The sequence below is a fragment of the Periplaneta americana genome, chromosome 17 (assembly GCF_040183065.1).
Source record: "Periplaneta americana isolate PAMFEO1 chromosome 17, P.americana_PAMFEO1_priV1, whole genome shotgun sequence".
In the NCBI taxonomy this organism is placed as follows: domain Eukaryota; kingdom Metazoa; phylum Arthropoda; class Insecta; order Blattodea; family Blattidae; genus Periplaneta; species Periplaneta americana.
The window spans coordinates 91056985-91083121 of record NC_091133.1 but is presented as its reverse complement, the minus strand read 5'-3'; the positions used below and the strand labels follow the sequence as shown (position 1 = coordinate 91083121).

Genomic DNA, 26137 nt, shown 5'->3' with positions numbered 1-26137 from the left:
TGTCAAACCGGAATGAATGGGGGAGTGCCAACTTTCTACAGAGATGTATTCTGAGGTTACTAGAACTATTAGAGCTGCGGAGAGACTTTTCGATCGCACTGTATATGTAATGTTATGTAAGTACTTCTATGAATGTATATTCATTCTAAAATGCAGAATGAAATAATTGATAAAGAGAGTCTCCTGTAAAATATGATTGTCTATGATTATGAAAGTAAAAATAATTATTCATATAAGAATTTCGTTACGTGGTTCGAGATATTTCGGAGCGTTGAAGATTTTCTGTAGGCCTACTTAAAACACATGACGCAAATATTTCTAACGTTTTATTAACAGTTACATCTCTTTACATGGTCAGTAAAATATCATATCCAAATTTTATTTTAAAGTAATATATTCATTCGTTGTTTAATATAATTTACAGTGATACGTAATTGACTGAAAAGAAAGTTCACAAATCTTCTTTGTTCGATGAGTGCCCTAATCTGTATAGCAATAATACTCGCTTGTGTTTAAAAATAAAGTTTTGGCTCTGATTATACGGAGTTATTTGTGAAATGCTAGGACATGAAAGATAACTTTATTTGGGATAAAAAATAAAAAATCCATTATATGGAATAGTTTCCGAAATAGTTACAGTTGAAATATACTATATCAATTATCGTGTATAGCAGCCTTTTTTTACCTGTCCATACGTCATGACATCTCTAGACGGGGTTATGTTTTGTAAGCAAACGCTTTCTTTTGATGGTAGAATCTAAATACACTAAACTTAAGAATGTCAAATAGCTTTTCTCAATAATAAATAAACCCGATTTAATTGTTTCATCTTTAAACTTGAACTCTAGATAGAGCCTAATGAAGAATTAATGCTGCAAAATATCCGAGCTGCCATAGAAATATACGAAAAGACCCCAATGTTATGAACAATTTCCGATCTTGTAAGGAAAGGCTCCGCAGATATAATACTGCTGGTACGAACTCGTATTTTCTAAGTAACGATAACAAAGTATTTAATGATATGTTAATGTTGTTCTGATGTTATTAGAATCCTAATTAAGTAATAGCAACTCCATGTAAAAGAAATCGCAACATAATATCATTGTGTTTCAAATTAAATTTCAGGAAATTGTAGGTCTATATCAGAAATGATGTCGTATTAAAAATAAGTTATTTATATTTTCTATTCTTTCCCCACCTAGCATTTCACAAAAACTTTTGAATCATCCTGTATAGGCGTATGTATGTAGTGTATTTCGAGATGACGTACGAATTATTAGGCAACTTAGATTTATAAGAAATGCGTTGCTTGTTTTTTTATCAAAATAAAACCTCTCTAACACTTTCTAATAATTGAAATCAATGACTAGAACTTTAAGAAAGTTGAAGACTTTTGGTACATAACACGTTATAACAAACTGTATTTTAGTATATTACCAATAGATTATAAATATTATAACCTCCTACTTGTCCACACCTGTGGAGTAACGGTTAGTGCGTCTTGCCGCGAAACCAGGTGGCACGGGTTCAATTCCCGGTCGGGGCAAGTTACCTGGTTGAGGTTTTTACCGGGGTTTTCCCTCAACCCAGGATGACCAAATGCTGTGTAACTTACTGTGCTGGACCCCGGACTCATTTCACCGGAATTATCACCTTCATTTCATTCAGACGCTAAATAACCTAAGCTGTTGATGAAGCGTCGTAAAATAACCTACTAAGAAAACCTCCTTCTTACACATTATACTTGCCAAATGGTGTTGTAACACTTTAGGCGGTAATGTTTCTCCTTTCTTATGTACAAGTACAAGCTGTATTCTTTAAGTACGAAACTGTGAGGATTTCAGGGAAGAACTGTATTTTCCACAGTAAGCTGTAGGAGTGTACCACTGTTGTTTTCACTTTCTTTGTGAATAATTTCTAAGGCTGAAACGAGTTGAAGAGATTATAATTAAGCTTTAAATTTCTTCAGAAAAAAAAAACTTAAGACAATTGAGCTGTCTCTAAAATATTCCGGATTATATCTACAATGTGTACTGAAGATTCATAAAGAGTGCCGCACATATTCCAGGAATAAGTGGAGATTAAACTTGCTCAAGAATACTAATTTATTTTTATTATAGGCCTACTTCTATTTTTGTTCGATAATATTATGATCAGGAATTACAGTTTGAAACAAAATGTTTACAACATTACTGGAAAGCAATACCGTAAGATATAGCAAGTGCTACATTACTTTTTGCTATAAAATTAATTACGACGCAGGTAATTTTGTCTAAAATGTGCTTAAACTAAACTGGAAAGCAGGACACGCACTCCGCGGTTGTTCTAAATTTTCCAAGTGAAAAGCCTTCAGTTACAAGTCTCTTCTATTAAATTATATTCTGAGAAAGTGCTAAAATATTCCGTCATATGAAGAAAAACTTTACAACTATTAAGCATTTTAAATTCTGTTTCTTAATATTCACAAAAGATGGTGACCAACTCGTGATGATAGAGGAGCTTATAGTAACCAAGATTGTCATGGTAGTCGAGATAATCGTGCTGATTCAGGTGGTTGTGTTAGCCAGGGTGGTCATTGTGGTGGAAGTGCTTGATTTGTTGGTGGATTAATGGTCGAGACAGTCGAGGTGGTCACTGTTTTCAAGTTCACCATGTTGGCAGAGATTGTCATGGCGATGGAGGTGTTCGTGATGGAGGTAGTCAGTTTAGTAGAGGTGATCATAGCGGTCGAGGTGGTCAAGTTGGTCGTGGTGGTTGAGATGGTCATGATATTGGAGGTGGTAAGTTTGGTCGAGGTGATCATGGCGATCGAGATAGCCTAAGTGATCGGGTTGGCGGGGGTGATTGAGTTGGCCAAGGCTGTCGAGGTGATCACTGCTATCAAGTTGATCGTGTTGGTAGAAATGACCATGGCGATCGAAGTGTTCATGATGTTGGAGACGGTCGTGCAGTTGAAATAGTCGTGGCGGTCGAGATGTTCGAGTTTGTCCAGCTGACGGTCGAGGTGTTCAAGGGGGTGATGGTAATGGTCAAGGTCGTCGATGCGGTCGACGAATTAGTGTTGATGCAGGTAGTCGTGTTGATCGAGACGGTCGAGGTCACTATTTTGCGTTCTTCAAGGAACTCCTCTCATAACGAAGATGCTTTGTAAACTTGGCTTGACGACTTCTTTAATGTAAACCAGCTGATTTCTTCAGACGCTGAATCGAAAAACTACTTCAGCGTTGGCAGAGAATCATAGACAATGTAGAATGTTATATTATTCATTAATTTCTGTCTTTTAATCATCTCAAACGAACAAACTCTACGAACTTTTGCAACAACCCAATATGGGAAAGAGCTGTTTCTAATCGAACGTGCTTATTGTCAATTAACAACAGCTTCTTACTTAGTTTGTTGTACTTAGAATGTGAATCGTAGAGTTTAAAAGTAGTCTTATTCTTATTGTAGTGAAAATCATATTTCTTTTTAATTTACAAAAATAAGCATTTTAAGAACCAAAACTGTAAAATATTAATTGGCAACGTAAATAAGCATTTTAGAGTATTGTAAACCAGTATAACGTTTCATATTTTTCATTAAACGTGGATATATTGAACACATTTTATATTAATATAAGGAACAAAATAAGAATTTGCCCTAATTTCCCAGTTCTTCTCTCACCCACTCACGCACACAGTCCGGACTCAAATTGTGGATTTTGACGGGGTTATCCCATTTCCCAAATATCAGCTTCTATCGACATCATTCCGCCAACATTTTTCGATATCGTTCTCATTTCATTACGCGTTAAATTATCTGTATCATCATTTGAATTTTCATTTTCTCTTATGCATCTTCACTACTAGTACTAATCCCCATTTCAGTTTGGTTCATAGGCTTTCCCCTCTACTCACACTCTTTACTATCCATGAAGGGGTAGATGCTACTGTCTATCTTACCAACGTTCGACGAATTGGCTTTGAACATAGTGAAAATTCTTATTATTGAAAATGTACACCTGTAATCTATATTTCAAAAATATATACTAAGCGTTTATATTTCATTTTATTGTTGTTTATATCAACTGGCACATTAAAAAGATACTGACAGCAGAAGATATATGTTTTCTTCACCGCTAGTTGCTACTCTAAGCATACACAATGTGTCACTCCCCCCTGACTTCATAATACAAACTAACATCCCTTAATTTAATTATAGATTTTGATTGAAATATGTTTTTAAATCGTTACTATAGAATTATGCTAGCATATAGCCTATTCAATATATACATTCAAACGCACAACTACGATATTTTCCGAAACACAATTTTATAACCACTGAATCATTTCGCTGTTAGATTCTACTCCACTAAAAATTCACTTTTGAAATATTTTTAATGAGATTTTCTCAATATACATACTCTTATATAAAATGTGAGTATTCCTAAAGCGCTTTTTAGTCATATTTTTGATACTGTCATATTAGTACACATTTTGTGCAATCTGTAAAAGAGCATTTGCTGGTAACTTTGTTTAACTCTTTTAGCATTAAGGGTAACTTTTTGCCATTTGATAACTTCATTTAATATATTCTTATATATCATGTACAATATATGATATTTTTGTGTCATAGGGCCTATTGTAACTTTTTAGTTCATAATCATCATCATTTAGATTATGTGGTCAGTTTCACTTTCCAAATTAATTTCGTTTTCCAGTCTCTTCAGAAGTATTAGGCGAAGTTTTGTCTATAATTCTTCTTCAGAAATACTGTGAATAACTTGAGCACTAATCGGTTGACATGAAATCAGAAAAGTAGTACGAAGTTATTTTGATTGACATAAAGTTACCTTACTTAACTGTACAAACTGTATAATTTTTTTCTAGACTGCACCTAGAGATTTTATGTTAGTAAAGTATTTCAAAGCCTGTGACGTTGAGAAAGTATAGAGTTAAATAGAGCCCTGTGTGTTATAATAATCGACATTAACATAAAATGAGGCTAGTCAATTATTCGATGAAGATGTATAAACGAATATATTGCTAGAACATCTTATGATAAATACAGATCAAATGCAATATCAATTTTTATAAGAATTAAGTGCTAAGAATTAAATGATAAATATACAACTTTAAAGTAGAACCTACTAATTTTTTAAAGAATTTCTCAAATTTAAGTTACATATCCTTTCACAATATAAATTAAATGTATATAACAGTTGAACAAAGCCGAGAATATTTTTATTGTAAAATGTTTTGTATGTTATGATTAAGATCTGTTAACTTTTGGTTATTACCTAAATCAAATCGTAATGCATTATTAGAAATAAGAAAAAGTTACGTAATGTATACAAGTTATATATTTTAATTGATTTTATATTGCGAAAACCATTCAAACTTATATTAACCATATATTCTTATATTCTTCACCATCAAATATATAATTTAAGCCTATTTAATTCTTCTATTGGCGAAGATTTGTATTGGTATATAGGATATAAGTTAAAAACCTGACTTAAAAAAAGAGTCCGTAAATAATTTATTATTTTTATTTTGTAAATTACATAATATATGAAATACTATGCGCGATTTTTAGTGCCTTATATGGGGAGAAAAGGATTGATTATATAAAATCTAATAAATATACACTATAGGTTTTTAAAAATCCGATGCAAGTCCAGTGTGTGAATGTTGCCCATACTCATGCCTATATCGGCCTGAATTTATTTTGTACAAAAACAATAACATAAAGACTGGTGCACAATAAATATATGTTCAAAGTCGCTGAAATATCGTAAAAATTTTGTTAACTACACAGTACCTATGAATGTTAACAAAAAAAATATATTTTTTTTTTTCATTAAAGCTACGCTCATAAAAATTTTGATAGTTTGTTTGTTTTTTATATTGTGATTTCAATTTGTTTGAAGTTCATACATAGAACTGAGTTCAATTTTACTTGACTGTTCTAATAAATTGTCGTGATTGATAACTGTTTTTATGGCCTTTAAATACTATAACTATACAACTGGCAAAACTCCGTTGTAGGAGTTACTAAACCTTACCGCTGTGCTTGAGGCGGAGTTATATTTTTTCCTCCATTAATCTGAACCATTGTCGCTACTGATTGAGACTTCAACTGACGCATCACTGTTATCAGTACGCGCTACTCTTGGCTGACAATTAGGGAGGAGGAGGTGAATAGTATATTGTGTCACTCTTTAAGATTGACACATGCCCAGTTTTGTAAGTTGTTCCTCTATATCAATCTCATTAAATTTATATTAGTATCATTTTCTAATTTTAATGATTTTTGCGTAATATTTTTATATAGCTAAAATAGACACATTATTTCACTAAAATGAAATTAATAATATGTATGTGTATTTATTTAAACGTAACAAAGTATGTGTCATTTAATGGAGAATTAATTTTGAAGGGTAACTGTTAGACTTTTTCTATCCTTATATTATATATTTATTAGTGATACTTACAAGAATGAAGTTAAATTAAAATTCCCAGTGATTGCTCTGTTTTCATATGAAAAGTCACAAATGTGAAAAATAAAAATTGCAATTTAAATCTTAAACATAAAATAAAAGTCCCGAAAGTGAAGTGCAGTAATCGAAATAAAAAAAAAATTATATAACTAAATACAGTGGATTCCGCTTAATAGAACCACGTTGGGACCATGCGTTTTGGCTCAATAAAGCTGTATATTAGGACAAAGCTTAGAGGGACAACAGTACACGTCAATATATGTATCTAACTCCGGTTAAGAGACCCAGCCGCATTTTTGGACCAAAACACATGGTCCCAACGTGCTCCTATTAAGCGGAATCTACTGTATATTTAAACCAAGAATTATAGAAAATCTTAAATTCGATCCTATCTAGAATACATACTTACATAATATTTAAAAATGAGGAAAACACTAGTGTTAATATAATCTTTAAATAAAAGTGAAATACTTAACACAATTAACATAAAATGTACTTCCAAATTGCCATTATTTTCGAAATTGATAGATATGATCGTTTTAAGCTGAAATTCCCTCGTTAATTGATGCCCCTAGATCATATATACCCAGATAGCTCGGCCTTTTAGGATTTGCAGTTAACAACATTTGTCAAGTTGGCTATGCTGCCATCTAGTTGCTACATAAGGAGTCACGTCATAATTTTCATTTGAATTCCATTAGCGACTATACTGCCATCTCGTGTTCGTTTACGGCGGACGGGTGGCGATCCTGGCGGTTGTTCCCTTCAAAGTACTGCCAAATTTTAACATAGGGATGGGCTATCTGTTACATATATGATCTAGGTTGATACCTACAACTTTACTTGTGTTTGATATTGAATGAGTTACTTTAGTAGCAGCTTCTTTGATGTATTTGTAAAAATTCCATTTTATCATGGACGTCTTACTATTCTTTTGGAATTCTTAGTGGACGAACACTTTTTACAGTAAATAAAAACCTTGGTATAGTGCACTGTATGTAAAATATGTGAAAAGTCATTGGCCTCTCAAAAAACGATTTTATCATGTTATGTCACTTAGAGGAAACAGTTGAAATTTTAACAGAATTGAAATCTTATCACTGTACGTTCAGTAAGACATGACAGCAGGATGCTATCGAGATCCTGGCAGGATCGATACTGCTTGTCGTCCGCTCTGGTTCACTCAAGACAATGGCGCGACATGCCCATTGTGCACCAGCCTTCTCCCAAGAGGCACGAAGGATCTCGGATAAATACCTGGTGCAGTGCCTAAGAAAAAACTCGCTGGAGGAAGATAATACTTCACCTAGGGTGAGCTTCTCCCCGGAGTCGGGTGGAAGGGTGAAGCCCAGCAGCGCCATGGACGAGATCAGCACGCAGGGCACAATCAGGTTGAAGAAGTAGTAAAGAGTTCGCCTTCGGATCTGAATGGTGAAGGTCACATCGACGTAAGGCTCCGGACAGCACTGGTAAACGATGGTGTTCTTCTTACCAGGCATTCCTGTATGTCGAATAAGTCATTATAGATCATTAATCACATAAACACGTCCATAATATTACTGTAAATCCTAAATCAATGTATTAGTACAGGGATATCATTTTATTTTTACTTCAATTTTTATTGTACCTGAGTTTTTGAATGTACTTCACTCCCACCCCTTCTACTAATGAAGTTTCAACTGTTCTCCAGACAGAATCAAGGCTGCATATAGTAAACAGCACTGAGTTATTGAGTATAGTACGTTCCAGAAATATGTTCGCGTTTTCCAGTGACGAAATAACTTTCAATATTGAATCATATTTTCGCACAGGTACTGTCCGTTTGCCTACGTCGCATCCCGATTTCCCCCACCTGCTTCTGCGCGCCCCTTTGTAAAAGCAGGGCTGTCTTAGCTCTTTTCTGAAAACATTAATTTCTGTTAGGAATTGGACGTTTACGTAATATTATACAACTGTTTAAAATAACTTAAATGAAAGGGCCTCGTTAAGTAATTAACTGTCACGTGATTTCTCTCCTTTCTACGATCCTGCGGCATAACCACATGGACGGACAGTAGATAGCATGTTTGAGTAATTTTATCTGTGCGGGTCGGGCAGAAGTGAAGATTGAATTTACAGTACGTAAGGTACTCTTTTATAGAGTAGGTACAGAATTATTTCAACATGAGTTACTAGTACGAAGGACGAAACTGGCAATTGGAATTAGATGCAATAGTCTATAGTGCGATAATATGCACAAAAGAATTGAAGCGTGTATCGAAATGAACGACCATCATTTTCAAAAATGTGTTTAAATATCCATATTACGATTATTTTTCAATTGAACTTCATTCTCTATATTGTACGCTAATGGGCTGTAGACAGTATAATATACACTTCATAATGAATACGTTCGCATGGATAGCTCAGTTCGTGAGTAAAAACGCTTATTCTTAATACAGTACTGCATTTTGATTAAACAAAAATATAATGAAAATTATCAAACTCAAAATCGCGATATTTTCTAGTTTACGTAAATGGATGAAGTACTTTTCTACCCTCCTATACCTAGTAAAGTGATTTGTTTGTGTTTTACACCGGTATCATCGGACTCCAGTCGTGGAAGAAGGTAGCGAACGGTGTTTCCGGTTCTCTAAAGGTATAGCCAGGTTAATATTAAAAATGTTAGTAAAAATAAAATGATGTCCCTGTATAACATTACAAATCCTAAAAGTAGACAACTGTTAAGTCAGCGCAATGGATAGCTTAAGAATTTAAACAGTTACGCAAGGTTACAGACCGATTATTTAGTCCTGACAGCTCAGCGACGCGAAAGAGTTAGAAGTAATAGAAGGAGTGGGGAGAGTTCCGGAGTAGAGATAGGGCGAGCGGTCGGTAAAGGCAAGCGAGTGAATAACCCAAACACCACTTGGCGTAAATAAATGGACTCGCCTGTCCCACGAGCACATCTCCGGCGACTATCAGGACTAAATAATCGTACTGTACATAATATTCTCTATCTTCCTGTGTGGTTTGACCGTAATGGGAGGGAACAGGCTATGATATGCAAATCTAGTCGTTCTGGTAAAGCTCCCTGTAAAGCAGATTTGAATAATTTCAAGGGAAAAATTGTTCCGGGGCCGGGTATCAATCCCGGGACCTCTGATACGTTCAACCAGAGGTCCCGGGATCGATACCCGGCCCCGGAACAATTTTTCCCTTGAAATTATTCAGGCTACGGCATGATTATATTCTCCAAGGATCTATTGCGCTGGCTGTACCTAATGTCAATATAATATATCACACTGATCTGCAAACTTCTGCGTTACTATGAAATTAATTTAAAGCTTTGCGAATATATTTAAATATAACATGATATAATATCAATTATTGCATTTTAATTTAGCGTAAAGTTGATTTTATGCCGAATCAACCTGAGGTAAATTCGAATCAGTTTCGAATTAACTTACCTAACATCAAATTTACATTCAGTTAATTTGATGTAATGTAGATTTTATTTAAATTTCATTTGAAGTAACTTATACTTTATGTGAAGTTGTATACATTACATAAAGCAACGCAAATTTCACTTCATGCAAAGACGTAATGTCGATATTACATAATGTGAACTTCACGTAACGTAGACTTTATAATTATACAACCAATTTCAAGTTACATCAACTTTATACGTTATAAAGTAAACTTGACGTAACATTAATTTTATTTACACTCATAGATATGATGGAACTTTAAATACAGGCTAAGTAAAGCGTACTTGACGTAACGTCTGTTTTAGAGTTGATTTATTTACATATATATCATTCTTATGACGGAACTTAAAAAAACAGGCCAAGTAAAACGAACTTGACGTAGCGTCTGTTTTACAGTTGATTTATTTACATAGGACAGAGTGTCCCAATTATCTTGTGTACCTATTATAACTTTTTTGTTTGGATAGGTATTGGAATTTTTGTTTTAGAGCATTATGTTATAGACCCGTCGCTCTAATTTCCGGCAGCCAATCACGTTGCAGGTCGGCTACTTTTAAACTGTGCGTCTTGTGATTCGCCGATGAAGACATTATGCATATCCCAAGGCTCGATAAATACTTAATATAATCGCCCGCCATTTTAGCTCTTTCGTTGGCGTTCGCAGAAAGCACACGAGGACGTCATTTGCCGCTCAATTATTTGCTGAATTACAGTGCGTTTGATTTATTATCATAGGAGCTACGACATGATAACGTTTAACGGTGTGGCAAATAGATTCCTCGTCTGGTAGCTCGGCAACGAAAGAACAACAATGGCGAACGATACTACCTACCTAGACTTTATAGAGCCTTCATTTCCTAAGACGTAAGCAAGGAGGGGGAGTCAGGCCGGGAATAACAGCGTCGTGACTATAGAACGAGGGGCTAATATGAGTATGGAGATTTGATGCATGTAACTACATTATGGTACAAAATACTGTACACGTGACGTCATCAAATTTTCAAATAGCTACCCATTCATTCACAGAATAGGAATGGTAAGCACAATAAGCCTCAGGCTGCAGTGCAAGTCTTAGGGTCTTCCTCCGTACAACAGAGAGAGAGAGTGAGGGAGAGAGAGAGAGGGGGGTGGGGAGAGAGGCGGGGCGGGGGCGGGGGCGGGGGAGAGGTGTTCGCTGCGTACTCAGGTTTCGAGCAAGTCACCCCACTCGTCACCCCAAGTCACCCCTTAATGCGTCGCCTGCTGGTGTAGGGGAATGCTATGGAATGATGACGTAATGGAGAATTAATGACGAAATGATGTAATGTCTAATCTGGGAACATGGAAAACCCGAGAGAAACCCCCAACTGTGACTTTGTCCGCCACACGTATCACTATAAATTTTTAAAGAAAAATCATAATGCATTACCGGGACTCTAACCCGGGCTGCCTGCGTAACAGGCTGAAGATCTGGTCACTCAGTCACAGAATAGGACGCAACCTCTGCTTACTGTACACGCAGACAGAATATGTGGGGAGAGAAATGAAAAGGTGGTGTATACAGTGCCCGCGCGGTGTATATAGTGCCCATACCTGGCAAAGACTGCTTATGCAATTAACCAGCTTTGTATACAATGAACCTAATATTACAACGCTCTTTAATAACATAAACCTGACTTACAGTCCAATATATAATATTAAAATAATTTTCAAGTAAAATGAATTTTACAATACTGTATATACCTTAGCTCCATCCCACTTGCCGTCAACTTCTAAAATCACGAGCTCTGCAGCAGAATCTGCCGTACGCAGTAAACGTCGTAAATACGTACATCTAGTAGACAATTACATCTTCATCGTCTTTGCTGTCAAAACAATAGGCTCCTGGTATAAAGAAACAAAAGACCTAGTGTCCGAAATTGGCAGAAGTTTGGTGACTGTTACTGGAGACCCTCACTGCACCAATTACCTACGGCAACGAATAGGAATAGCCATCCAACGTGGAAACGCAGCCAGCATTTTGGGAACCTTTCCAGAAGCCAATTCTCTGGATGAGATTTTCTTTATTTGAATGTCTGAAAGCAAGACAAGGGTGAAGTACGAAGCCCCTAGAATGAAGATAACACTCCACTCACGGCAAGAATCGAACTTTTGCTCACTAGATGGCAGCATATTGCATTTCACTTAATTAGTGCAAAATTAACGTGCTAAGAAATGAAAACGGTCATTGTCTGGCGATCGAGTTAATTACAGTGGGTGATCAAATTATTAGGGATACTTGGTAAAAGTAGAAATTTCATCTTCAAATTCACATAAAACGCAAGTAATTTGGATTTTCTTAACTGGAAAAGCTTTATTACTCTAAATAGCGTTTTATAAACAATATTATTACATATTTAATTGTGTAATAATTAATATGGAATGAAACAAACAAGAAAACTAATATTTTGTCACACATTCCTTTGCAGCAATTACAGCATTAACTCTATTTGGCATAGGTAGAAATGCATTGAAGACAATTATTTTTAATTTCTTGGCCGTGATGCCACACATTGATAAGTTTTTCTATTAAAGATTGTTTACTTGTAATAATTTCTGAATGAATTTGCCTCTTCATTAGCTCCCAAATATTTTCAATCGGATTAAGGTCCGGAGAGTTACCAGGCCAATCCAGAACCTTAATTTTGTTGTCAGACAGGAATTTTGTCACCTTATTTGCCTTGTGAAAGGGCGCAGAGTCGTGCATGAATACAAAATCACCATCAGGAAACCATTCACGGACTTGTGGAAGAAGCCGTTCCTTCAGAATCTTTATGTATTGATATTGTCTCATCATTCCTTGAACAAAATACAGACCACACCATGAGGCTTAGAGGATGTTTAACAGTCTTCATAATACAGTCATTATTGTACTTTTCACCTTTACGCCTTCTAACGAACACAGATTTGTCAGCAAGTGTCTGTATGGTAGATTCATCTGAAAAACAAACCTGAAAAAAGAAATAAACAGTAGGCCTACATAAAACACATTTGCACAAAGTAAAATTGTGACTAACAAAGAAATCATGTGAATGACAAACAACTCACATTTTTCCATTCATGCATAGTCCAAAATTGATGCTGCTTTGCCCAAGAGAGACGCTTCTTCACCATGTATGGTTTCAGGAATGGTTTCTTGGTTGGCGTTCGACATGAAAACCCTAACTCTTTGATCCTCCGACGGATTGTCATAGAAGATGTGTTGATTCCAGCATCTCTTATTGGCGCCTTTCTATGTAGAAGACTGTTAAACATCCTCTAAGGCCTATGGTGTGATCTGTGATTAGTGGTCATGGAACTGGTCGCCTGTATTTTGTTCAAGGAAAGATGAGACAATATCAATACATAAAGGTTCTGAAGGAACGGCTTCTTTCACAAGTCCGTGAATGGTTTCCAGATGGTGATTTTGTGTTCATGCACACCTCTGCGCCCTGTCACAAGGCAAATAAGATGACAAAATTCCTGTCTGATAACAAAATTAGGGTTCTGGATTGTCCTGGTAACTCTCCGGACCTTAATCCGATTGAAAATATTTTGGTGCTAATGAAGGGAGAAATTCATTCAGAAATTATTGCAAATAAACAATCTTTAATAGAAAAATTGATCAATATATGGCATCACAGCCAAGAAATTAAAAACAATTGTCTTCAATGCATTTCTAGTGTGCCAAAGAGAGTTAAAACTGTAATAGCTGCAAAGGGATGTGTGACAAAATATTAGTTTTCTTGTTTATTTCATTCCATATTCATTATTACACAATTAAATATGTAATAATATTGTTTATAAAACACTATTTAGAGTAATAAAGCTTTTCCAGTTAAGAAAATCCAAATTACTTGTGTTTCATGTGAATTTGAAGATGAAATTCCTACTTTTACCAAGTGTCCCTAATAATTTGATCATCCGCTGTAACTAATATAAAGACAATTATTATGGATTTTTTGTTAGTTTTCTGTAGGCCCAAATGGATATTTTTTAACTTCAGATACACTTTTATTTAATGAGTAATTATATTTGATTTATAATCTTATGATGAATTGTATAATAAGATTTTGTTACATATTATATTTACCGGTACTGTAAACATATCACTTGTTGAACACAATAATGTACTTTGAAAAGATATACGAGTTTCGAGCTAAAAAAATATTTGCTTACTATAGAATTTGTTTAAAGATAACCAAAAGGGAACTTAATGTTGTTTACTTATGCAAAAACTTTGTGTTAACTGAACTTAATATAACGTCGAATTTACAGCAATTCAGTCCTTGTAATATCGAGTTTATATAAAAATTGTAATTTGATGATAACTTGAAATGGCAAAAACTACATTCGGTTCGAGTTTCGAGTCAAAGACGAGTTCATAAAATGTCAGCTTTATACTGTGTACTGTATACGTAATGCCAGCTTTATATGACGATGTCTTTATGTAGCGTTGACATTTCGTAATGTTAGCTGGACACAATATCACTTGACGTAAAGTTAGCTTAGGATAACATTTACTTGGTATAAAGCACAGTCAATACCCAACCCTTCTTATGCTAGCTCAAAGTTGAACATCCTCTTTATGATGAATACCTTTGTCCTACAATGATCGAGAACTACTATTAACATTATGATATATTGAAACGTCTTTATGTTTTTAAATACAAATGCAACAAACTCCAGACTGCAAGTGAACTCTTGCACGTTTAGGATTAAATTATTGATTGTAATTATTTTTAGTTACTTTTATTCTATCATTCTTCTTCAATGACGTCAACTTTCTAGGTTTAAACCTGTTACTCTGTTCCCAACTTCAAAAGAATAATTCATCCCTCCACTCAGGCAGAAAGAGGACGTCCAACGTGTCGGTGTTCTCTGGTTTATAATTTAGTATTCCTTTCAGAGAATCTACCTTTTGGCATTATTAAAATATATGCATACTACTCATACTAGTAGTAAAAACTTTCGGATTGAGTTCTGGAACACCACCTTTGTGAGGAAATAACTAAAAATATATAGTATATATTTTTTGCTTCCCGAACAATTTAATATAGTGGATCCGACAGTGACCCTTTATGATTAAAGCATTTCAGTAGGCCTTTAGTGTTCAGAATAGAATAAAAATTGTCACGGTTATACAATAAATAATTTTGAATTCATTGGTGAGTTTCTTATCCAAGAACAACATAATAACGAACTTACTGGACAATGGTACAGTACGTTTTAGTAACCAGTATTATTGAAACAGGGTGTGTACGATATAAGTGTACTGAAAATCAAGGACAGAGTCGTACAAGTGTAAATTTTGAATTATCTAAATTAAGTTGTTGAGGATTTAATGGGAGAATACTGATCAATTTAAATGGGGTCGAATCAAGTATAAGAGCGCCTACAGAAGGTATATCTGTAACGAATGTAATTGTGGCACCGGATACAAAAATTGTGAGGTCCACATTACATGGTTGTAAATGTTGACATCAAATATATCATATCATATCATATCATATCATATCATATCATATCATATCATATCATATCATATCATGTCATATCATGTCATGTCATGTCATGTCATGTCATGTCATGTCATGTCATGTCATGTCATGTCATGTCATGTCATATCATATCATATCATATCATATCATATCATATCATATCATATCATATCATATCATATATCATATCGTATCGTATCGTATCGTATCGTATCATATATCATATCATATCATATATCATATCATATCATATAATATCATATCATATCATATCATATCATATCATATCATATCATATCATATCATATCATATCATATCATATCATATCATATTATATCATATATCGTATCGTATCGTGTCGTATCGTATATCATATCATATCATATCATATCATATCATATCATATCATATCATATCATATCATATCATATCATATCATATCATATCATATCATATCCAAGAACAAAGAAAAGGTCCTATCTGATATCATGTCCCACTTTACTCAATGTACCTCAAACTTTAAGTGCACGTTACTTCCTACAATCTTTACTCATATTCTTTGTACATTTTAAAGTTGTCAAGTAATGATTATTATAAACTCTAAACCAGTATTTAGTTAAATATTTCACCCTTAGTGAAATAGGAAACATATTATAATTTTTTATTTAAAATTTCTAGCATTATTTTCAATATATATATATATATATATATATATATATATATATATATATATTATTCATGTTATGTGTGTGATATTCTTAAACCGAAGGTTTCCTTTGTAGAACATAGGCAGGAAAAAACACTGTAAAAATGTCTTGCAAATTGATTCATTAGTTTAAGAGAAGATGCACTTATTGAGTATGAATTGAAATGAGTGAGGTAGTATAGCTTCTACTATGCTTCAATAACCATTACGAAATTTCAATGCTTTTACTGGACACTTTTATTTTACGTGATTCGGCCCTTATATGAGTGAACTGCAGGAGACCTTTTCATATTGAGAGTCTTGTTTTATTCCGTCTTTTGAATGTATTCTGCTATTTTTGTCAAAATGTTTTTCTCATTTAACAAAAAGTGTTAGTAAATCTCGCCACCAAATGTAGAATCCTCATCTTTCTGCATTTATGTACATCTTTATGAAATCGTGGTTACTTATTTGTTTGTTTTATTTAATTATTTATGAAAATAATATCATTATACGAATTAGTTTTTCTTACAGTCCCGGTTTACCTTAATAACAATCTGACGATTTCTCATCAAATATATTAAGTATATTATTATAATGTACCGAAGTACATACGATATTTCCATGCAGATATTCTGCGTCATCATACGATGAAAGAGTAATGGAACGGAGCTGAAAACCCGGGTTCAAATCCCGGCGCCGGAGAGAATTTTTCTCCGTTCCATTACTCTTTCATCGTAAAATATATAAAGGTTTCATTCATTTACTGTAATGTCATGTGAGATTTGTGTAAGAAAATTAATTTTCAGTAGGTTTTCTTTGATCACTTTTCTTTTTATTTCATTGTTACTGCACAGTTGCTCCAAAGCCGCAAAATTCTTCCTTAACAGTAGTTGTGAAGTTAGGAATTAGAGCTAACATTTGTGCCTACTTTCATGCGTTGGAATATCTCTCTGGCACTGCAAATTGTAACGATTAACTAGGTGAGCTGTAACTGGCATATTATGAGTTCTGTTTGCTGCACGTATCACTGAGTGATATGAATCAAAATTATGAGTAGAATGCTCTTTGAGCTCGTAATCATCAAGAGGATCAACCAACCTGCAACACTTGTAATTTGTAACTGTTTGTTCCCTTTTGTTAGGGATTTCTGTATTATGTATTAATTTTGCTGCGGAGCATGTTGAATGGAAATGCACAAAGCGTGATACAAAACGGATATTAGTTCGTACGACATGAACTTTACCTATATTGTGTCACAGTTTAAAATGGACACTGTTTTTATATGGCCTAATAGCTGTTCAGCTGCTTTGCATTGTTAAGCATTCAGAATGTATGCAAACAATTGGACGTTTCTGTTACATTCTTTTTAACACGCCTGTTTAGAATAAGACGTTGCCACCAAATTCTTCTGGAACTTCATTAGGGATTTATAATGAAATAAGTCGTTATCCGTGTCGTTATCTTCTTTGTCATTGAGATTTTTTATGGGAGATGTTAATGAAAATGAAATATAGGTATTGCTAAAAATTCATTACTTCCTTAGTTTGTTCTATAGCATTATTAAATTTGGATATGGTGTATGTAATAACTAATAAGCTATGAAGTGATAATGAAAATTTCAAGTTAACTTAACCGATGACTGTTGATTGGTTTAGATGTCAATGCCAATAAATCCGTGCTATTATTTTTCTCGCGGTATATGGCATTCAAATCATTCTAACCTATCTTATGATATTTTTTCCCTCTTTCTTAACTCTAAATGGGCACATTGGGCACATTTTGTATATTCGATTCCCTAACCGTTTCAAATGTTTATCATTTTACCTTTTAGGTATGTTTCCAAATTATATGTAATACGCTTTGTCAAATCTGGCAACCTTTTCATAAGGGAAGCTAAATTTATTTATTATTATTATTACAACATTTTACTGAATATTGAACATTTATTTTGATTATAACTCAGACGCCTTGAGCTATACTCCATACATATTACTCGATCAAGGCCAGTGGAGTCCTGCAGCCCGGAGCCGTGGCGCTACTGCTCCTGCGTTCGTAATACCGCATCGCGTTAGTTCACATTATTCCCGCGGCTCCACTCGCCTTGGTCAAGTAAGACTTACAATGTTGCGCGTTGCTCTGAGGCTTTACGTAATCAAATACAGGACTGTAGTAATAAGTAATCGTAGTCAAGAATCTAAAACATGATAGGTCAAATTACCGCACATAATTAACTACTTAAAGCTTCACAATACTCTGATATTTTCATAGCCGAAAACAGCACAAAGTAGGAGAAAGCGAGAAGCGAAGTAATAATAAACAAATATAGAGATTACCGCATTTTATATTATTTTAGATTTTTAAAATGCTGCACATATCGCTGACCAAAAGTATACAGTACACAGTTGCAGAAATTCCGTGCTGTGGATTTCTCTTGGGACTGTTATAGTTTCACAAAATCCAAGGATAGAAAACTTTGGGAAAAGCTTCAGCGGAGTAGATAATGAAACTGGGGAATAGCTGAAACTGCTTTTTGGTTTATTATTTTTGCTTCGAAATGAGGTAGCTGAAACTTCCTCAGAGTTAATCTCAATTTCCCGTCAGACAACTGCTGTCATTCAGTAACTATATTCTAGACAAGTATGTATAATTGAGGATCGTGCTTCGTTTCCCTCTTCGTTACGGGTTTTGATTACCGGAATGCACACAGACACGTCAACGACGACGTAGAGAGTTTTAATATAAATTATAATCCTCTAATGAAGGAAGTTCTCCCGCCTTCCTCGTAATCGATGCACCAAAATAAATTTAGATTAATAGTGATTCAGAATTTCATAGATCTTACAACAGCATTGTAACTTTGAGATGTTGAACAAGTGAAAAATAATTACACAAAAATTGACGGGGAGAGGAACACACTGAAAGTTTCTGCAAGCTCATATGTGAAGCAATATACTTCACTCTCCCTCTCTCTCTCTCTCCCTCTCTCTCTCGTCCAGCGCTGTGGAGTAACGGTTAGCATCCCTGAACGTGAAACGAGCGGGTTCAAATCCTGGTTGGGACAGTTACCTTGTTGAGGTTTTTCCGAGGTTTTCCCTCAACCTATTAAGAGCAAATGCTGGATAACTTTCGGGCTAGACCCTGGACTCATTTCGCTGGCATTATCTCCTTTAATCTCATTCAGACGCTAGATAACGACAGCTTTTGATAAAGCGTCATAAAATACACCAATGAAAAACTTCACTCTCTTTTGTTCGATAATAGATGCAATTCAGTTACCAAGACAACTACTCACAAATTCAAAAAATATATCGTAGTTCAGCTGCTAGACATTCTTGAAGTAACAGTCTGTCAAATTAATGGATTTAAATCCACAAGACTTTTGGGCTATGATTTTTTTATGATTTTATATCGTCATTGACGCAAAAAGAATGCATCCAACGATTTCAACCAAGGACTTTGTGTGGTTGGTGTGTGGAATTCAAAACGTTGTACGTACTTCAGCTATTTCCGCGAGGTTAGTTAGATATACTACAGGAACCAGTGACAGAAAATATGTAGCTGTGCTTCAAATGTTTAAAGAAGATAATCGAATTATCTACCCGCAGAGTAGACCAAACTTTAAATATACGTATGGGTACAATAAAAAAATCCTTCCTATGAGCAAGCTGTGTGCTCGGTGAATTCCACATAATTTGACAGAAGCTGAGAAACAAACACGTGTTGATTGCTGCACGAACATACTTAAAAAATTCAGTCGAGGCCGGTCAGTTCCTCTTTTTGACATAACTGATGACAAAACATGGATTTACTGTTATTAGCCAGAAAATAAAGTCGATCGGCATAACGGATCTTCCAAGACGAAGATTAGTCAACAAAAGTTAAAAGAGGCCGAAACGACGGTTTTCTTATTCTTTAGTCGCTATAATTCTGCCATTTAAATGATAAATGATATGTTTTATTTAACGACGCTCGCAACTGCAGAGGTTATATCAGCGTCACCGGTGTGCCGGAATTTTGTCCCGCAGGAGTTCTTTTACATGCCAGTAAATCTACTGACATGAGCCTGTCGCATTTAAGCACACTTAAATGCCATCGACCTGGCCCGGAATCGAACCCGGGGCATAGAAGGCCAGCGCTATACCAACTCGCCAACCAGGTCGACTCTGCCATTTATACTACCGAGGTTATATCAGCGTGCAGTAAATCTACTGACATGATCCTGTCGCATTTAAACAAACTTAAATGCCATTGGCCGGGACCGGGATTGAACCAGCAACCTCGGGTACAAAAGGCCAGCACTGTACCGACTGCGCCACCCAGGCCGACGTAGTCCCGTCATTTTGTTCCACTCGAGGGTCATCGTAACGATTAATGCCGAGTGGTGTAAAACCATTTCTTTACCAACAGTCTTGAAAGAAGTGCGTACAGAACGACCTCGAAGACGTATCATCCTTCACTGTGACAATGCGTCGTCCCACACTCCGAACAGACAGTGACATTTGATTACGTCAGATGTGAAATAAATGGCTCAATCTCCCTACAGTCCTGATCTGGATCCATACGATTTCTTGTTTCTAACTACCAAGAAGAAAATGAGTGTGAGATTGTCTTTTAACACCGCTGAAAGCCTTCAACGAACTAAACTCTGAAGTGCCTCTAGCAAAGTAGTTGTTGTCTTTGGTGACTGATTCCATTGAATAGACAGAGGCATATTTAAGGAGGAATATTTTGAGAAGCAATAAAGTTGAAACAAAAATAATTTTCTCTTGTACATATCAGTTTTCAGAAAATTTCAGTGTATATTAAATTAATTTATAGGTATAAACAGTTCGTCATTTGAGTAAAAAGTATGAGTATGAAGAAGTTTTGTTAATTCTTGGGTAAACTTCTGATGGCTTCTATCCGAGATCGAATTATGTCATCGTGCCTTGAAGAAAAAAGACGCTAGCATATTTATTCAAAACTTGCGCTTCGTATTTTAAAATAAATAAGTGTGACAATTTTTTATAATCACTCTCTACAAATTTCAAACTGTTGCAAATTGACTGTCAGATGTTTAAGTAAGTACAGTTTTTCATTAGTTTTCTCTTTCTTGTCACACCTTTAAATTGTGCGGTTTTTGGTTATCGATTTCAGATATAAAATGTGCGGTTTTGGGCTGCCGCTTTTCAGGTACTAAAAAAAGTAAAGTTTGCGGTTTTGTCTTGGTTAGTATGTTCCAAGGCTTAATGTTCGGCCGTAGACTTTAATCTCCATTGTACTGATTACCCTGTAGAGATTTTTCCGAGGGCTTCGCAAACTGTAAGGCGGAAGTTAGGTAATCACTGGTGTGTTCTCGTGCCTAATCTTACTAAATCACCATCTCCCTGTCACTTAAAGTTCCATCAACGCTAAGTAACTGTGTATTTTATATAACTTGTTGAGCAATAGATTAAAGACCGCATATTAGTTATTTACTAGTTGCATAAATTTTATGAAATTAGTGGGATAAGTGTATCATTACCGTTCGAGTGTATTTTTGAAGAACGAGGCGCTAGTCGAGATATTTCATTACACGACGACGATAAAAATGCGCATCCCACTAGTAGCATACAATGTTTTATCCACTGAAGTTCTTAATAGTAATTTACAATAATTATTTTTAAATAAAACTATCATCATTCAATGTAGTCTAGGCCTTAGAACTTACAGTAAGTCATTGATTGCTATGACAAACTAATAATGTTTGATATTTAAAAGATGCAAGCTTAGCTGGAAGTCAAATTTATTTATTTGTTTATTTATTTGTTTGTTTGTTTGTTTGTTTGTTTATTGCTAGTAATTTTGAAATGAATACAAGTTAATACAATGTAACATAAACTAGCTCAATCCTGAATGAGTAAGACTCGTGCTCAGGAGGAGATTTCAGTACAGACAAAAATAAAATTAAAATTAAAATTGAGAGTGAATACAGATTAAAAAGTGTTTAATATTTTAAAACCAAACTATAAATCCAATACAATTTTTTAATTTTTTTATTAATGTGGAGATGATTCGTGGTTAAAATTATATTAGAATAAAATTTGTTTAATAATCTGGGTCCTTGACTCATGCTACGATAAAAAAGCTGCATTGGTTTTACATTTTGTTTCAGACAAACGCAGAGAATTCATATTTTTGGTTCTGTATTTATGTATATACCTTTCAAAGTCATTCAGATTTTTGTGAAAATATTTTAATAAAATAAAATAATAAATTTGTTTAATGTCGAAAACTTTGAAATGTGTAAACAACAATTCAGTTGAGTAATCTTTCTGCTTCCTTTAAACAAATGTTTAATACTTTTTTCTGTAGTAAAATTAACGGATATATGTTGGATTTATAAGTTCCACCCCAACCTATAATACCATACATAAAAATAGGTTGAAATAATGCTAAATAAATTATACGTAAATAGTTAATTGACAAAATATTTCTTAGAACAAGGAAGTAATATAATGTTTTACGTAATTTATTACAAATATAATGAATATGATTATTCCACCTTAAATGATTATCAATAATTATATATTAAGTCTTTCGCTGAAATGTGAGATTGTGAAGAAAGCCTTCCTTCAGATGTTGAAGTTCCAATATAATTTCATTCCGTTTACTAGAAAACATCCAGAGCTGAAGTATTTTTTATTATTATTGTATTCACGAATAGTCCCAGCAAATATTACTCATAGATTCATCTTTTCATGTAATTTCCCTTGCGCTTCGCTTCAATCCACGCTTGTCAAATTATAGGCAAGATGAAATTCGCGCTTATTACTACTACAGTACTTCCAATAATTCACGTAGATATTAAGAACAATTCAAACGGTTTATAAAATCTTCTGGTGATTAGGTTCCTGACCGAAAAAAAAAACAAACACTTGAATAAGTACCCATGTCTGTAGGATTCAACATGTAGATCTATCTCTGTAATGCAGTATTCTCTGACAGATCCAAACTAATTTTCGGCGTGATTATGCTTCTATTGTTGCTGTAAATAAGATATTATAGACGTAAATAATTAATAAGTCGGGAAACTGCGTAATTACTTCAGCGCTGCAGTAGCATTACATATTCCACAAAGTAGTTTAATTGTGGCAATGACAAATGTCCTACAGCACCGGAAATTCAATTCCGCAGGCAAGGTTCCTATTCAAGAGTTTACTTAGTTGAAACCCTGTGAGTACTACCAGTGACCTTTTGACTCCCTATGCGTAGGCTGAATTGCATATATTTGAGAAGCCACTTACCTATTAGATACCATTCTCCGTTGGTGATGAAGTCGGAGAGATCTCCACCCTCTTCTGAGTTGAGAACTAGGTCCAACTAGAAACAACAACTGTTAATTAATCGCATGAACTTGATGTGCTATTGCATGCAAACCATTCGATCAAGTGAACATTGAGCAAGACAGACAATCTCTTCGACATCTCAAGTTCTTTGCAATTCATTAATATTTTACTTGTATTTGTGCTTTACGTTTCATGCCAAGTTAGTATAAATTACATTTTCTCCTTGATTTCAATGAGCTATATATTGTATTTTTGTACTTGTCCTATTGCTAATGTAGTTATTGGACATTCAATTCGATAATACGTTCATCTTGAAATAAGCGATTAGGATTATTACGTACCGGAACATGTTAACGTAAATGTTATTTTACCACCAATTACAAAAAAAATAATTACTTTATTCTTAAACATTTTATTAATGTGTCATTTGTGATATAATCAAAGATGAAAATATATGTTTGACTTTGCGTGGAGACCACGGTCGTAGCTTCGAATCTTGCATATTGTATAGGTGTCTGTTCGTCACAAATGCGATGTCATGTGTTGTCTAAAGCCTTGGTTTAAACCGACGCATGCGAGGTATCGCACAAATCCGGACTACACGAGAGATAGTGAGTGGTTTCTATAGCTGCGAGGTGCGAGGTCTGTGCATCTCGCAGTTATAGAAACCACTCATTATCTCGCGTGTAGTCCGGATTTGTGCGAGGCGGGCCTCGCACTTTACACCCATCGGTTCAGAAAAACAAAGGCTTTAGGTGGAAGTCAATGTAATGACTTCACGCTGCAAGAATTCCACCGCATTTCCGTCTAGTGTATGTCTGCAAAGGTCTAAAATTATGTGCTTATGGAAAACACCACTTAAGCTATCAGAAATTATTCAGATAGGTTAATAAATGTGCTTACAAAATTAAGAAAAATCGTCATGAAGAACACTTTAGAAATATCTACCTCGAAAACCAACGTGATGGTATTCCAGGGAAAAAGACCAATAAGCTTGGAAATAGTAGTGAATGGGAAAATTATGGAGCAAGTCTCACATTTCTGTTACCTAGAAGCAGGCATAAGTTACAATAAATTATTCGCAGCGACTTTGGTGAATGTTTTTCGGTCAATGTATGTATGGGTCACAGATACATGATCTCTGACATATGAGTCACGTTTTTTCGCTCAAAGTTGTATTTTGGTCACTGGATATTGGTCAAAATTTTTAGGTCACTCAGCACATTTGCGTCAGGATTTTTCAGTCACTGAAATCGGTAATTCATTTCTTCGGTCAGAATGAAAGAAGACAAAATTTCTTTACTGCATTTTATGTTTTTTGAATACGTATCATTTATGTGGAATAAGCACAAGTTATTCGTGATCTTCTTCGCTATCGGTTTTTTCACAGTTCTCGCTTGGATTGAATTTCAGTGTGTACTCTACATCTCTTAGGTAAATATCCATCAGTCCGCCATCTTTATACTCTTCATATCTTTGCACTACAGTTAGTAGTCGCACCTAGTTGTTAATATACTTCTTGTTCAGACTGGTCTCACATTCCTATGTCCTCCAAGGGGCCTTGTAATACCCTGTTCATTGTCATGTTGTTCTATTTTTAGCTTATCTATAAATTTTCAGGGTTAAGGTTGAAGTGTAGAAACTGCTTTCTGGAACTTATTGTGCCAGCCTTCGACAGCATTGTTGGACTGAATTATTTTTGCAATTTTCGCTATAGTAATTTAGTTATAAATCACGATTTTGTAAAATTAGTGAAGGAATGAATATTAAAGTAATTTTAAACCGAATACGAAGATTTATATTGCTAGGATACACACGATACAATCAAGTAATTGGTAGTGCTATGATACAGCCAACACAATCGGATGACCATTATGTCCGTGATACCGAAACGTGGCATTACCCGAGTATCGTTGTACCGTAATGCCGTATTGACCGAAATGTCGTATGACCGAAAAGGTTCGTGACCTAAAAAGAGAGACCAAAACCGTCTGAAACGATAATAAATATCGAGATATAGAAACTAAATCCAACACAGACATATAGTCTATGTGGAACGATTAGTAGAGTCTTGAATAATAAAACAAGGGAAGGTACTAGAATAAACATGTATGAAGTTATGGCAACACTAATTTTGATGTAACTTATGGGAATGAGAACTGGGTTCCAACATAAAAGATACAAACAAGATAAAGGGATTTTGCTTAACCATGAAGTGAAAAAGGAGAAGAAGCAGAAGAAGAAGAAGAATTAAGAATGGATAAGCAGATGGATTGATGAATTGAATGGATGAATGTATAGAGATGTATGTATGCAATGTAATGTAATATCATATACCTATATGTTATGTTATGTTATGTTATGTTATGTTATGTTATGTTATGTTATGTTATGTTATGTTATGTTATGTATGTGCGAGTGTGAGAGCGTGCATATGCAGATGCGTGTATTTATTGTACGTAGTATATTTTGTACGTACGCATTGTATACTGTACATCCGCGAATGTGTGTTTGGATGGGTGGATATGTAGGCGAATAGTTCGTAAATGGATTGATGGATATATACGAGGGAAAGTCAAAAAGTAACCTTAATAATTTAAGTTTTATTAATTGAATTTGTACAATACTATTCAACATAGTCCCCACTACGTTCAATGCAAGTGTTCTTGTTATACTATGTTGAAAAGTGATG

At 34.7% G+C, this 26137-nt stretch overlaps 1 protein-coding gene across 6 annotated transcripts in view; it reads right to left on the bottom strand.

Annotated features, from left to right (window-relative positions):
* The window catches only part of LOC138692895 (neuronal acetylcholine receptor subunit alpha-7-like), a 589629-nt gene that overhangs the window by 39934 nt on the left and 523558 nt on the right, over positions 1-26137 (bottom strand). For all 6 annotated transcript variants that reach the window (XM_069816214.1, XM_069816215.1, XM_069816218.1 and 3 more), the window contains exons 6-7: positions 23404-23479; positions 7788-7982 (exon numbers count right to left, since the gene is read on the bottom strand). In XM_069816214.1, coding sequence (XP_069672315.1) covers positions 7788-7982; positions 23404-23479 — 271 coding nt within the window. The remainder of the gene's footprint in view (positions 1-7787; positions 7983-23403; positions 23480-26137) is intronic.